Consider the following 14,444-nt stretch of genomic DNA (forward strand, 5'->3'; position numbering starts at 1 on the left):
TTTTGCTTGAGAGGGAGGGGCAGGTTGGGTGGGTGGGTGGATGGATGAGGAAGGGAGGTGGCAGGGTCTATGACTTGAGTTAGCTGTAGGGCACTGTGGTGCCCAGGAGCCGCAAGATAGGTGGCATGATTCCTCCTCGGAGCAAGGTTCAAATAGAGATGGAAGATACCGGGTATCGTTCACAATGCAGCATGCAAATCCTACTGTAGACACTGCTGAAACCTGTTGCTGAGGGTACTAGGACTCCAGTAGGGCGTAACTGCAGTGGCTTCCTGCAGGAAGGGACTGTTAAACTCCTGCAAGAAGAAAGGCCTTAGATGCTAGGCAGAGCAGCGTTAATTGGACGAAGATGCCTGACTCTAGTCGTTGCAGGTTCTGAATGGGGAAAACACTGGGAGGACTTGGTGTATGACAGTCCTGGTGACAGCAAGGCTAAGGCCAGAGGGGCAGTTTGAAGAAGTGTGTGCTGGGGACTTGGGGACTAGAAGGAAGTGAGGAATCTCGCCATGCTTCTGGTCTTGTCGGCTGGGGTAACTTGAGTCTGTTTCTCATTAAGTACAGAGGAGGGTTTCATCACTTACAGGAAAAGCACCCGCTTATCTGAAATCTGACCTACTTCGGGTTGGAGCCAGACAGGGCTCCTGCATCCCACAGGGACACTTGGGCTGTAGTTGTCCAAGTCAGTGCATCCAGCCAGCCTTCAGCAAGGAGCATTAGCCCGTACCACCACTCCCACCATCCACAGAGGCACTGAGGGCTGAGGTCGCCCCTCTGGGGTGTCATAGTGAAGTGAGGTGGTGAGGTAGGCTCAGCAGGGCCCCAGAGTCTGAGGTCCCATGGAGTCCAGCGCTGTTTCTGTATTCAGTACGCTATAGACGCAGCCCTGCCCTCCTGAGTTGCCACACTCCTGGGATTCAGCAGTTCAACTTTCTCATTTTAGGGGCTGCATCATGATGGAGCTGGAAGTGCTCTGGGTTGGGAGGCAAGGCGTGGTGGGCAGGGATTGTCCTGGTGTCTTCTGGGAACGGATAGTTAAGCCAGATATCTTTCAGCTTCCTCTTGCCTCCCACCTCCTTTGGTTCTCTGGAGGTAGTATTAAGCCATTTTTTTTAAAGCCACTTTTTACTCCTACCAAAGATGACATTTTATTTGGTGGTTAGAATTTCTTGGTCACCAAGAGAAATACAAGTTAGAAAATGGACAGACTTTATTTGGGAGGGCTTTCTGAGGTAATCACCTCAAGTTCTGATAAATAAACAGGAAAGAGAAGACAGGGATGAGGGAGAGGGAAGGAGGAATAAGGAATGATAACGGCTCAAATTGGCATGGCAGTAACAGCCAAGTGACGGGGTTGGTGGGGGCGGGAGGTGATGGCCTTGGTCAGGAGTGGCTCCCAATGGCCCTAGAAGGTGTTGGAGGTGCCGGGGCAAAGCCCAAGTGTGCAGTGCTGCATTGATCAGGGCAGAGGAGCTGAGGAAGGTGAGGTCCACAAGGAACAGGCTTAGGACGCAGACTTAGGAACTGCACAGAGATGGCACAGCTGTCACAAAGGGGGTTTCAGCTCTGACCCTTGGGCAGGGACCTGGCCAGGTCTTTGCCCCAGCTGGGTGCTGAGCTTGCTGTCCAAGAAGCCGCAGTCTGTTGAGGGGATGGTTGAAGTTCTGTGGGGCTTGGGGAGGTGGCAAGGGTGCTGGAAGGCTCTGCTGTCTGCTGCCAACCTTTTTTTACCCCCTCTCCCTCTGCTCAGCTTTGTTTCCGGTGGGGACACATGTTCTAAGGCCAGTAGAGGTAGTTGGGGATGGGGCCTCAGTGATGACTGGCCCCCAGTCCTCCTTAAGTGGGTTCATGCGGAATGATGCGCTATAGACTCGGGACAGCTGAGGTTGGGGGTGTAATAGCTTCTCAGCCCCCTGCCCCTGCCCTGGTCCCCTGAGCCAGAGTTACAGGGTACTTTACTGAGACTGTCTACTGCATTAGCTGAGGGAGCTGATAGGATAAAGGGGACAGCTTAAGGGAGACAGGAGCAGGAAAAAAGAGACTTCAGGGTTGGCCATGGTGCTGAAGGGGCTGGAACTGGAGGAAAAGGCTGGAACCTCCACTTGCAGCAAGGCCTTCTGCAGGCTCTGAAGGGGATCTGGGGCTCGGGGTAGGAGACTCTTCTTTCTGACGGGGCTGAGCCAGAGAGAGCCCTCCCTAGAGGAAGCTGGAGGGATGGAATAACCACGGGAGATTGAGTCAGCTGGGAAATGCCCCCCCCCCCCCCCCCCCCCGCACAGTGGTCTCTGCTGGGGCAGAGGAACCTGCTCAGCACAATCGCCAGGCTCCCTTTCCTGTACTAGTTACTCAACTTCTCCATCCTGAGGTCTCACCGCAGCCCCAGGCCCCTGTGGGAGTGAAATCAGCAAGATGGTGCAGGGGTGCCTATGGCTATGGTGGGGAGAAGGGAGGTTCCACCACCTTGGGCCTCAGGGCTGGGCCTGCAGCTGGAGCCCTCGGGAGGACCGGGGCCTTATCCTTTGGCCTGGGAAGGGCCTCACGGTATAAGGGGGAACATTGGATTGGGATGACAAGATCTGGTCCTATCTCCAGTACCCTGTCACCTCCCCTCTCTAGACCTCAGTTTCCGATTTGGTTGAACCAAGAAGTCAGTCACAAGGGGTGTGAAGTCCCTTCTAGTCCCAGCAGCCCTGCTCGGCCAAGCCCCTCGCTGCCTGGTCTCATCTCCTCTGTACAGCATCCCTGTGGGCAAATAAGGCACTATCTCCATTTCAAAGGAATGTAGGGAACAGTGGTGCAGAAAAAAGTTCCCCTGTTAAAGGTTGGGCAGCTTGTTAGCAAACAGCCGTAACAGGAACCCAGGGCTCCTGACAATCCATCATCTGGATCCTCCCACCCACTTCGGTGAGTCCACCCCTAGCAGTGAGGAGCCGAAGCGGGAGGGGGAGATTCCCTGGGTCCTGCTCACCCCTTTTTAGGAGGCTTTGCTCCTTCAGAAACACCAAGTGGGTCCCTAGGCATTTCTGTCCTCTCCCCGAACCCGCCATCCTGTTCTATCCCGAAGTCTAAGGAAATCCCATCTTCTGACTCTGATTTCCAGCCCTTGCTGTACAGCAAGCCTCTCCTTTTTCTGCCTCCTCCCCTGCCACGAGGAACCAGCCATGAGGTGACTCCCTGAGTCTAATCTGAGACCTTTCTTGCACTTTCAGCCTCCCCTCCCAAAGCCATCTGCTCCCCCCCCCCCCCCATCTCTTACTCAGGAGCGAGTTTAGACCTACAGACAGAAGGAAGTGGAACCCCACTCTGTTGACTCAGCAACTATATTTTTCCTTGAGCTGATTAGCACTGAGTGGAAAGGAGGGGAATTCACTAGTCACTGGAGCTGGCCCTGCACCAGGCTGGGGGTGGCATGGTGGTGGCAGCACCTAGGCCTAGGGAATATGTCTTCAGGGAGGGGTCTGGGGGGCTTCTGTGATTCAGGCAAGTACCCAGGGCCCCTTGGCAGGAAGAGAGACCTCGATGGGCTCTGATTGTCTTCACTGAACTCTCATAGAAATGAGGGTAAGAACAGGCTGGGACCACAGGAGCACCCAGAAGCCCCCTGAGTGGCTCCTGGGGGCAGTCTATTCTGAGCCCTCAGGGCCTTCCAGGTGCAGACACAGCCCTGCCTCAGGGAGCCTCCAGTCTGAGACAAAAATAAGACCCAAGGCAGATTCTTCTAGGTGGTTGAAGCTTAGAATGCAGAGCTCGGCCACAGAGGCAGGAAGATGGCCCTGAAGTGGGTCTGGGCAGACAGGAGGAAGCCTCATAAGAGGAACAGGGGAGGCCTAAGCCCAAGAGGCTGGGAGCTGCTGCAGGGGGGCTCCCCATCCTCCTAAGGGGCTCACACACATAGGCTAACAATAACTCCTCCCCCTCCCAGTCCTGTGTTTGGCAGGGGGTTGGGGAAGGAGGTGCAGGGGCTACCTTTCAACCACTCCCATCCCTGCCCCTTTCTTTCCTGGCAACCCCCAGGTGATGTAGCCACCCCTCTGCCCCTGGCTAGCTGCCCAGCCCACCCCAGTTAGGGAAAGAATACTTTTCAGAGAGAGGTCTGTGTCCCTTGCCTTGGTGTCTCCCTGCCCCCAGCCCGTAGATCTGTGACCCTTGCCCAGGAGTCTCTCAACCCCCGACCCTTCTCCCCCCATTGCAATGGTCGTTCAACAATTGCCTTCCACAATATGAGAGAGATAGTCAGAAGGAGAGACAGAAGGAGCCTGGAGCACTTGAATCCCTGTTGGGGGAGGTGGTTGGCGATGATTTATTAGCCAGACAAGAATCAACAAACAAGTTCTAACATCTGTTCTCGCCAAACTGTTCCTCAGACAACAGCAGCATTGGACCAGGGCCCAGACTCAAAGGCTCAGAGGGCCAAGGAAGTAAGACTCCAGGAGGAGAAACCAGGGCAGCGGGATGCAGCAGGGCCCTCCTAGCCTACTTCCTTAGAGGCAAGCACTGAGCCATTGGATTCTTGGAGACTCTTGGGAGGGAACCAGTGGGTGTGTCCCTAAAAGGAAGCAGACTCCACATTTGCTCCTCTGACCTCCAGGCTTCTTTGTGGGGGCCCAGATCAGTTAGGGGAACAGGGCTAAGCTGGGATCTGGAGGAGGGGAACAAGCACCCGGGCCCCCATGCGGCAGAACTCTGGAAAGCAGCCAGATTTCCTGAGGAAATCTCTGACATTTCCCGTGGTAAAGAGTTAGTGGATGTGAGGTACGGAACAGAGCGCTAAACAGGAAGCTGGGGTTCTAGTCCTTCGTCAAGACGAAGCCACTATCCCCCTCTGGTTTTGTTTCCTTATCTGTACAGTGAGGGAGTCGAACTTGACCAGTAAGGGCAAAGGAGATGCTGCTCCTTTTCCTTCTCTCACCCGTGGCAGACATCACTAATCAATCACAGAGTTCTTTTCTGCTGAGTTCAGATATGACCTTAACATCCTTTCCAATGCAGCGCTCTAGGCAGCCACAATGAATGGATTGGAGTTGGCATGCGAGGTGACACCTTTTTGCCATGTTTGCAATGGATGATGGCTGAGGTCCTTTCCAGCTTTGATCATCTACAGTTTGTTCCATCCACATTTTCTGAGAAGGGCGCCTGGGTGTGTGTGAAGGTCTCTGGACCCGCTGTTCCAAGTTATCCCCCCGCTGCCCTGCCCCGCCCCAGCTCAGACTCAGCAGCTACTGAGGAGGCCCCAGGGGGAGCCATGCCTGACCTCTGTTCTGAAGCACCTATCTAGAAAGGTTGTGGGGGAGGGTGTGCCCCCAGCGGGGTAGGGGCTTGTGGGGCACAGGAGGGCCTTGTTCAGCCACAGAGTTCTCAGAATGCAGTTGTTGGCCACCTGGATTCTGTAGAGAGAAGGATGGTCTCAGGTCACACCCTCTACCTTCTGCCTCCTACGCTTACCTGCAGCAGCCTCAAGGGCCAAGACGTCTGATCTTAACAGACATTGCCCTGCAGAGAGGAGGTCTAAACCTCTCTCATTCATTCAACAAACATTTCCTGAGCATTTGCTCTTTGCCAGGCACTGTGCTGGGTGCTCTGGAAAGAGAGATGAACAAGTCCCAGCCCCTGCCCGCAGGGAGCTCACACTCTGCTGGGGGAGAGGGGAGATGGGTGTCAATGATCAGTGGCATGGCAGGTGTGTATAAAGCCTCTGTGTGGACGGCCTCTGTGGTGAGGTCAGGGAAGTCTTTGCAGAGGAGGAGAAGGGCAAGCTGGTCTTGAAGGATGATTAGAAGGTTGCTGGGCAGCAGGAGGGTGCACTTGCAGGAAGTAGCTATAGCCAGAGGGACTGGCATGTGCAAAACCTTGGGAGGTTTGAAACCACTTGGTGTGTTTGGAGAAATGTGACCAGTTCTGGGAGGGTGGGAGCAGCTGATGGTAAGACTGAGGAGGTGGTTCCCCAGCCCACACAAGTATAGAGGGCCTCATGGGCCAGGTAGCTGTTTTAGAAAGACCATTCTGACTTTCTTGGGGCAGAGTGGGTCAGAAGTGGCAAGATTGGTGGTTAGGAGACCAGTTAAGAAGCCCTTGGATAAGTCCTGATGAGAGATGATGGGGGCTGAAACTGGGGAAAGGAAAAATATATTTAGGAAGAGACTCAGCAGGAATCAGTGGCTTATAGGGGAGTGAGGGTGAAGAGAGGGGAGATGTCAAGGCAGCCCTACGACCTTGAATAGTTGGGTGACTGGAGAGGTACCCGATCAGAGAGGGAACAATGGAGCGAGCAATCCGGGGAGTAGGGTAAGAACAGTGTTGGCTGTGCTGAGTCCAAGAAGCTGTGGGATGTTGGGGAGCCGAGCAGAAGCCTGGAGAGAAGTTTGCATAGAGACATGGGCTGGTGACATCAGCTCTAGGATGGTAGCAGGTGGCAGGGGTGTGGATAAGTGTGAGCAGGCACAAGAGCTGAGGGGGAGCCTGAGGTGCCAGCAGTAGGGGGGGGGGGGAAGGGCCTGAGGAGGGGGGCAGAGGCAGAGGGATTGCGTGGGAGCAGCTGGTGGGTCTAACACATCCCATGAAACAAGATACTGACTTGAACTGATCAATGAGAAGACTGGGCAGGTGGGAGGATGGAGGAGAGGAGGAGTGTGCAGAAGGAGGGGACGTGCAGGTACCCCCTCCCCTGAGCTCATCTGAGGTGACACAAGGGACTCCAGGTGCTCTTCTTTAGGAGGGCCCTGAAGGCTGAGGGGAGGGAGCCATAGTGAGAGAGGCCCAAGTTCAGACTGGAGAGGAGAGGAGAGGTGGAGCCAAGATTCCCAGCACAGGGTGGGGTCAATCTCAGGTGGGTCTGAAGAGAACAAGCCAGGTGAGAGGGACACAGGCTCAGTTGGGGGAAGGCTGACGGGGCCTCTATTTTCTCTGGGAAGTGGAGGGAGTGGGGACTTGACAAAGGGGAGGCAGGTCCCAGTAACTCCAGGCAGAGGAGAGGGAGCAAATCTGGGCCTGGAAGAGGGTTGCTGGCAGCCTGGACCCTCTGTCCTTCCCATCTCACCTCAGACCTCTGACCTGCATTCACCCTGACCCAGGCATCCAGTCTGAACACCTTCTCCACCCTCCGCAATCTAGCTTTCAGGAAATCCTCCTTGCACCCCCATTTACCTGGCTTCCTGGGACAGGCCTGGACTGGCACTTCCGTAGGACTTCGTGCCTGAGGATGCACGGCGGGCCCTCACACCCTGAATCAGGCACCTTCACCTCCACCTCGGCATAAATGTTGCTGGGGGCTTCCCCGGGGCTGCCACGGCCCATGGCATAGAAGTCTATGGGTTCATCAGGTTCGTGGTAGATGGGGTTGGAGGGCTTGGGGGGCGGGGTTGGGCGGGGTCTCGGAGCGGGGCTTTTGTAGACTTCGGGAGGCAGCTGAGGTTTGGCGCGGACGGGAGGCTTGGGCTTGGGCGGCTGGGACGTCTAGGAGAGAAGGCAGGCGGGGAGGAGAGTGGGTCAGAGCAACGCAGGCAGGGCCAAAGCTGGAGCTCAGCCCGAGCCTCCGCTCCCTGCAGGCCCCGCCCACTCCCCGCTGGCCCTGCCCCCTGACCGCAGGGCCTTCCCTCTTTTCGTCTCCCGGCTCCTCCCCTCCCTCAGGCCCCACCACCTCTCTCCGCCCCTCCCGCCCAGTACCTGCTTTGGCTCCCCTGCCCCGTCTTTCTGCGTGGGGGCTGCGCTTTGCTCCTTTTTGAGGATTGAGGTATACTGAGGTTGTGGGTCCTGGCTTTTGCTTCCAGAGTCTGATTCTTCAGTCCTTAGGGACAGTCCTGCGGGCTCAGGAGTCTGCGGGGAAAGAAGGAGGCCTCAGGGACTTGGTGCGCGAGGGGCGGGTGGGAGTCGGCAGGTGATTCAGGGGGGCGCAAAATAATCTCGTCCATATGGATAATGTCGGGGGTGGAGGTGCGACACAGAAATTTGGGTGGCGCTGGGTTTCTGGGTGAGGAAGAGGGGGCAAGGAGACCAGGAGGCGGGACAGTCGCTCTGGTCACAGGCCATATTTAGCATTAAACTTAACTTCATCTGGGCCAGGGCCAGGCCAGTCGCCATTTGTACCTGTGGTTGTAAAACTGCAACAAGGCTTTAGAAGTCTTTAGCCTAAAATTTTTCGGCATGGGGATAGATCTCCAAGACTTCTGTGCCTGTGTTTATTTCTGCAGGTGCCAGGCGACTACTTTATGGAGCTATAAGCTAGATATTCGAGGGACAGAGACACTGCCTCAGGGATGAGGAGATGAGCCTTATAGGGTTCCTTCCCATGTTAGGTATGCTTTTTGCTCAGCATTTATCCCTGGGTTCCTGAATGTTCTCCACATGCCCACTACTTTTGGAAGGCTCAGGCCATAGGCCTTTTCTCATGCTTCTGCAATCCGCCAAGTGTATGTCTCCGTCTGAAGGTGTATAGGCAGTTCATGGATTCAAATCAGAATTCTTTTCCTTGCCTCAACCCCCTAAGAGTTCTTAGCATTCCCTTTATGAATAAAAAATAGCACCTCTACCCTGCTGCCGAAACAGCAGCACCTTAGGAGTCAATCTGGACACCTCCCTCCCTTCCTCCCCACATCTAACGGAGCACAAGCCCTGCTCCTTCCACTGCCTAAATATCTTTACATCTGCACACTTTCTCCATGCCCACAGCTACCACTCCAGTTCAGGCCTCCTAAGTCGTCCTCCTGCATCATCTTGCCCTGCTAACCCATTCTCCACTCCGTGAGCAGAGTGAGCCTGCAGAAGTTCCCCTAGCAATCCTTCCGTGGCTGCGTGTTGCTCCAGGATAAAGCCCAAACTCCAGAAAACGTGAGTGATAAGACCCTCTGAGGGCCGGCCATGGAGCGTGGTCTCTGATAGCTCTGCCTTCGGCTCTCGCAGCTCCAGCTGGCTCCCCTCCCCACCAGACTTCCCTACACCCTGTTCCAACTGCTTGGAAATCTTCAGGTCTCCCCTTATTCCTCACAAAATTCCACACCAGATTTACCCCTAGGCACAGTTCCTCAAGGCAAGTTCTTTGAACTGACTCCAATCAAGTTCCAGGAAACTATTCTTGCCCAGGTCACTAGTGACCTTCTGTTGGCCAAATCCAGCGGTTAATTCTGGACCCACTGGCACCTGCTCTTCCCTGATGCATTTTCTTTGCTTCGCGTCAAGAGCGTCACACTCCTGGTTCTTCTCCCCTCTCTCTCTGATTGCTCCTTCTCAGTTTTCTTTGTAGGTTCCCCCTCATTTCTGCAAACTCTCAATGCTGGAGACTTGGTATTCTTTTCCAGCTACACTCATTCCTGAGATTTCATCCCTCCTGAAGGCTTTAGAATCAATCCATCTACATGCTGATGGCTCCCAAATGTTGATCTCCAACCTAGACTTCTGTCCTAAACTCCAGATCCATATAGTCCAACTGTGTACTTGACATCTCCATTTGGATATTGAATGGATGTCTCAAACCGCAAATGTCAAAAACTGAACTCGTGATCTCCCCTGCCTCCCCCAGACTTGCTCCTCCTATAGCCTTCCTCATCTCAGTCAATGACAACTCCATCTTTTCACACTCCTCACCCAATCCTGCAAAAACTCTGTCAGCTCCACTTTCCAAACAGACCCAGTGTTCCACCTCCTCACCCCTTCACCTCTACCAACCTGGTCCAGGCTGCCATCTTCGCTCCTGAAGTATTGTAGTGGTCTCCATCTGGTCACCCATGTCCCTCCCAAACTTGCCAGGTCATGTCACTCTTTAGCTTGTAACTGTCCAGTGCCATCCCATCTCACTCAGAATAAAATTCCAAATCATACAAGAATTTACTGGGCCCCTTTCCTTCACCCCTGTGGTCTCATTTCCTACCTCTCTACCCATGCTAGCTTCCTTACTGCTCTTACTCTTATTCACACACATCAAGGATCCTTCTGCCTCAGGGCCTTTGCACCTGCTGTGCCATCTACCTAGAATGTTTTTCCTCTAGTTATCTGCATGACTTTCTCCCTTACTTTATTCAGGCCTCTGTTCAAATGTCCCCTTACCAGAATAGCCTTCCTTGATGTTCCTATGTAAAATAGCCCCAACCCTGTCACTCCTTGTTTCTGTATTCTCTGTTTGTTATCTGTATTACACATTCGTCCGTCGTCTGTCTCCTGTCACTAGAATGGAAGCTCCATGGAGGTAGGGATATTTGGGTCAGTTTTGTTTACTGCTATTTTCCCAGTGCCTGGACCAATGCCTGGCACAGAGCGGTCCCTCAGAACTGCCTGAACTTCCTCAGGGAGGCACTCTCTGATGCAGCTCCCCACCACGTGAGCTAAATGGCACCCCACTCTGTATTTCCTCTCTCATCACACTCTCACACTTGATTCCTATTATATGTCTTTGCCGCTGGTAAGTAGCTTTGTGGGTTTGACACCCATCTGTCTTGTCTCAGTAAATATCTCTTAATTTAAAGAACAAATGACCCGGTAATTCCCTGGCCGTCCAGTGGTTAGAACTGGGCACTTTCACTGCCGAGTTCAATGCCTGATCAGGGAACTAAGATCCCACAAGCTTCGAGGCAAAAAACAAAAAAACAAAAAACAACCCCCCCCCCCCAAATGACCCGTCTGCCTAGCTGGCCACTCCCAGCCCCTCCAGGCTTTGTGTGGCTGGGCTGGTCTCTCAAGGACCCCTCCTCCAGCACACGCATCTTTCTGGAAGGGCATCTGCGTGGAGATGTGTGGGCAAGGGAGGTTTGGCTGGGTCGTCGGTGGGAATGGGAAAGTGCCTGATGTCGAGGTCCTGCGGCCTGGGCTCTGGCCTGGGTTCCCAGGGTCAGGGTCAGTGTCAGGGCCGGGGATGCGGGTGGCGTACCTGGCGGGCGAGGGGCTCGGTGAGCGTCTCCCCGTAGGGGCTCAGCGGGCACGCCTTGTAGTGCAGCAGCAGGTCCTGCAGCCGCGCGTGGGCGCTGTCCTCGCCCAGCACCACGTGGCGCCCGTCCACGAGTTGGGCCAGCAGGAAGTGGCGGCAGCAAGTCCGGCTCCTGGAGGCACTAGTCAGGATCAGACCTGCTCCCTCTTCCCGGCCAGGGCACCAGCACGAGGAGTGACCCCTACCCGCCCCGCGCCCGTGTCTCCCACCCTTCCTTAGTAGCCTGGGGGCTGAGCATAGACCCCCTCCGCCCCTGCTGGGAGTCAGCATGAAGTTCTTCCCCTCACACGTCCGTCAGTATCAAGTCCCACCCCCTGATTAGCCCGAAGCCCCGCCTCCCTGTCGCCCAGCGCAGCGCTCCGCCCCTCACCTGTAAGTCAGTACAAAGGTCACGGCGCTCTCGCTGAAACGCACCAAGTAGCATCCCTGAGGCTTCCTCTCTAGCAGCCTCTCGGCCTCTCTGTGGGTGATGGAGAAGACACGGAAGATGCTCGGACTCTTCCAGCCTCACCCCCTGTCTCCCTGGCTCTCATGGGGGGACCCCTACCCACTACCAAGAGGGCTTAAGTGGCTAGAGAAGGGTGGAGATGGGAGACAGAGGATGTGGGCACTGCGCTCCTGCTGCAGGGACTGGGCGTGGATGGTCAGGAGACCTCCCAGCCCTGCATCCTCCTCCTGGCCTCATCCTGGAAAAGCGGCCTGGGGTGGGGGACTAAGGGGGGCAGTACAGCGGCCGCAGCAACAGGGGTGGTAATAGACTTCTAGACTTCACAAGTCACAAGCTGAACAGAGGATGTGAACAGAGAGATACAGGAGAAGTGAAGCTGAGAAGTGGAGAAAGAGGGAGGAACTGCAAGGGAGGGAAGAAAGAGGAGAGGGCTGGAGAGAGCCAGAGGTAAATAAAGATGGAGGGAGAGAGACTGAGGCAGAGGTGGAAAGTTGAGCACTAGAAGCCTTAGAGACAGGGGGAAAGTTGAGCCTAGAAGGGAGAAACTGAGGCACGGAGTGGGGGGTTTGGGCTAGAGCCTCTCCAATGATCTCCCCCAGGGGAGCTGCCTTAACGAGTAGCCTTGGAAGCTCCAGGTGTCATAGCCTGGCCTGTAGCCTCAATCTACTCCTGATTGACCGCAGGACCCAGGACTGGCCCCTGCCCTTCTCTGAGCCTATTTCTTCCTCTGTGACTCACCTCCGGGTGATGAAGCCGTGGAACCAAGCAGGGGCTGCCCCATGCTGCAGGAGCTCATGGGCCTGGGTCTTCTGGAACCAAGCCTGAGTCTCAGCCTGCAGGGACATGCCTTCTTCCCTAGGCACCTCTTCCTTCCCAATATCCTTTGGGCTGCAGGCAGCCCCTGGGGCCTGGGGAGGTGCCTGGATAGGGGAAGAGTTCAAGGAGGGGGAAGTAGCCATGATTAGTGGTCCTTCTTCTGACTTCAAGCCAGCTACTCCCTTCTCATCCTCATACCTAGCCCCTCCTGGACATGCGGAGGAAGCTCCCCATCCCCCATCCCTGTTGCCTATTTTAGGGTATAATTGCCCAGAAAGTCCCTCCCAAAGTGTAACTTAAATCTCTTCTTTAGGTCAAAATGTTTTTGTTTCCAGGGAATTTCCTTCCACTTCCATCTGGGTCTGTGGGCCTTTGATCCAGTAGCAGTGAACTGTTAAACTGTGCTTAAATGGGAGTGAGGACTTCCAGATGGACAGAAAAACATTCCCTGGCCTGAGGGATGAAGGGAACGCCAGAGGCCAGAATGAGGGAGGGCTCACCCTACAGTAGGAGGGACTGAGCTGGTTCACAGGGAGGATTTCCTATGACTGGGTGAGTGAGAAGGCCTGAGATGAGGATGCACTGGGCAAATGAAGGCCACGGACAGAGATGCAGACCCTCCCTCTGGGCCCCTGGCTTTGTCGGCAGACCCAGCTCATTCCTGCTTTGGCCTCTGTCCCCCTGCAAGCCCTCACCCGTGGGAGGGTGGGAGCAGAGGAGGGAGCAACACCCCCCAGGTTCCCACTCACCGCAGCGTGCGCAGCGGAGGCCCTGGGGCTGGGCCGGGCTTCCTCGGCCTTCAGGGCCTGGAGTCTGGGTCCTGGAAGCAAGCCCAGGCCCTGGCAGCTCCTGCGGTTCAAGTCTATGGGCTGGAAGGTGCTGAAGGTTATGGTGGGGGCTTCTTGACTCCCTGTTAGGACAGAGAAGTTTCTCAGTGAAGGCCTGCCTCTCCCTCTGCTGTCCACCCCTCCCCCAGGCTCAGAGGGGCCCCATAGGCCTCTCCCTGGGGACCTGGAGGACAGGGCCAGTTGTGACAGCAGGAGAAATGCAGGAGGGATGGCAGACACGATTTCTCAGGGAGGAGGATCAAGGGGCCAAGGAGGCGCAGAGGGGCTTCTCAGGGAAACTGGGCCCCAGGAAGGAGTGCTGGGAAGCCAGCTGGCCTTCGGCTGGTCCGGAAGTCCTGAAATCCGGGAAAGGAGGCGTATCTCTTCAGGGCAGGTCCCTCTTCTGGCCCAGGATCCTCGGCCTCCCAGCCCCCTTCATCCTCCTGCTGCCTCCTCTCTCCACTCGAAGAAGCCCTCAGAAGACCCTGTCACCCTTATCCTCAGGGATGCGTGGACCTGGAGCCCCCGAAGAGGGGCAGGGGTTGTGGGCTGCCTGCCCGCCAGCTCTGGCTTGAGGTGTGACCCGTCACCCCTGAAGTGGGAGCTCAGGCCCAGAGGGAGGAGAGCAGGGGTCGTGGGGGTCTTGATGTTCCCTCCCACCCACATTCCCCAACTTCACACTTACCTTGGGGGCATATCTGGGCCAGGGGGAACTCCATGGGGGCAGCCTAGGAAAGGAGCCCCCTGGAGCAGGGTGTGCGTCTGGGCTCTCAAAAGGTGTGCACCCTCAGCTACTCATCTCTGCTCTCACCCCAGCCCCCGGGGGCAGGAAATGTCGCCTCACCCACAGCCCTAGCCCTCGCGGAGGACTCACGTCATGGAAAGCCGTAAGACAATTGTCCCTCCCCCGGAAGCCAGGCAGCTGAAGGTGGTGGTGGTGTGGTGAGTATTCGTGTCATTGTGGGTCTGGGTGTTGGGGAGTCCTTGCTGCTGTCTTATCTCCATCTCTCCGGTGATTCTTTCTCCACGCCCTCACTCCAGACTGGGGCTTCCCTTTCTCTCCCTCTCTCTTTGTCTCTCTCTCCATCTCTCTACCTCTGTCTGAGCAGTGGCAGTGGGGACGTCAACCTCAGAAGGATAAGCCTTATAAGGTGATGGGGCTTCGGGGTCATCAAAGATTCATAGGCAGGACTGTGCTCTTAGGACACACGAGGAGGAGAGGGGGGAAGAGCTGCAACAGAAAGAATGTGGGTCAGACTTTTGAAGGACTTTCTGAGGTCATATGAAACCTGTGAGACAAGGGGGTAGCGAAGAGGGAACCTGGCTTCATCGTCAAGCAGAGAATGGATCTGGGTTAGGACAAAACCAGGCCATCCCGCAGAAAGGGAGGCAAAATTTCCTTCAACTAAGCAGGTCGTTATTAGCAGCAAGATTATTAGCAGTTGTTATT

General features: G+C 55.6%; 1 protein-coding gene across 3 annotated transcripts; it reads right to left on the reverse strand.

Moving 5' to 3' along the window:
* Positions 1–5,254: 5,254 nt before the first annotated feature.
* Positions 5,255–13,762, reverse strand: SH2D2A (SH2 domain containing 2A). Of its 3 annotated transcripts, none has more exons than XM_059902381.1 (8): positions 13,680–13,762; positions 12,996–13,077; positions 12,090–12,278; positions 11,274–11,363; positions 10,847–11,015; positions 7,657–7,806; positions 7,138–7,446; positions 5,255–5,381 (listed from the first exon to the last, which is right to left on the reverse strand). In XM_059902381.1, exons 1-8 carry the CDS (start codon positions 13,711–13,713, stop codon positions 5,265–5,267), a joined length of 1,140 nt encoding a protein of 379 aa, XP_059758364.1. In that variant the 5' UTR covers positions 13,714–13,762; the 3' UTR covers positions 5,255–5,264. The 3 variants fall into 3 exon arrangements, with proteins under 3 accessions (XP_059758364.1, XP_059758354.1, XP_059758345.1); XM_059902371.1 differs by having other exon boundaries at positions 11,274–11,393; XM_059902362.1 differs by having other exon boundaries at positions 12,090–12,271; positions 12,917–13,077.
* Between the last annotated feature and the right edge of the window lie 682 nt (positions 13,763–14,444).

This window comes from Balaenoptera ricei, chromosome 1 (genome assembly GCF_028023285.1).
Source record: "Balaenoptera ricei isolate mBalRic1 chromosome 1, mBalRic1.hap2, whole genome shotgun sequence".
NCBI lineage: Eukaryota > Metazoa > Chordata > Mammalia > Artiodactyla > Balaenopteridae > Balaenoptera > Balaenoptera ricei.

Coding starts and splice junctions, on each gene's coding strand:
- SH2D2A (XM_059902362.1), bottom strand. CDS start 13,713: ATGGAGTTCCCCCTGGCCCAGATATGCCCCCAAG. Junction 12,272..12,916: donor CCTCCGCTGCGCACGCTGCG/GTGAGTGGGAAC, acceptor TCCCCTATCCAG/GCACCTCCCCAGGCCCCAGG. Junction 7,807..10,846: donor CCGAGCCCCTCGCCCGCCAG/GTACGCCACCCG, acceptor CTTTCCCCGCAG/ACTCCTGAGCCCGCAGGACT.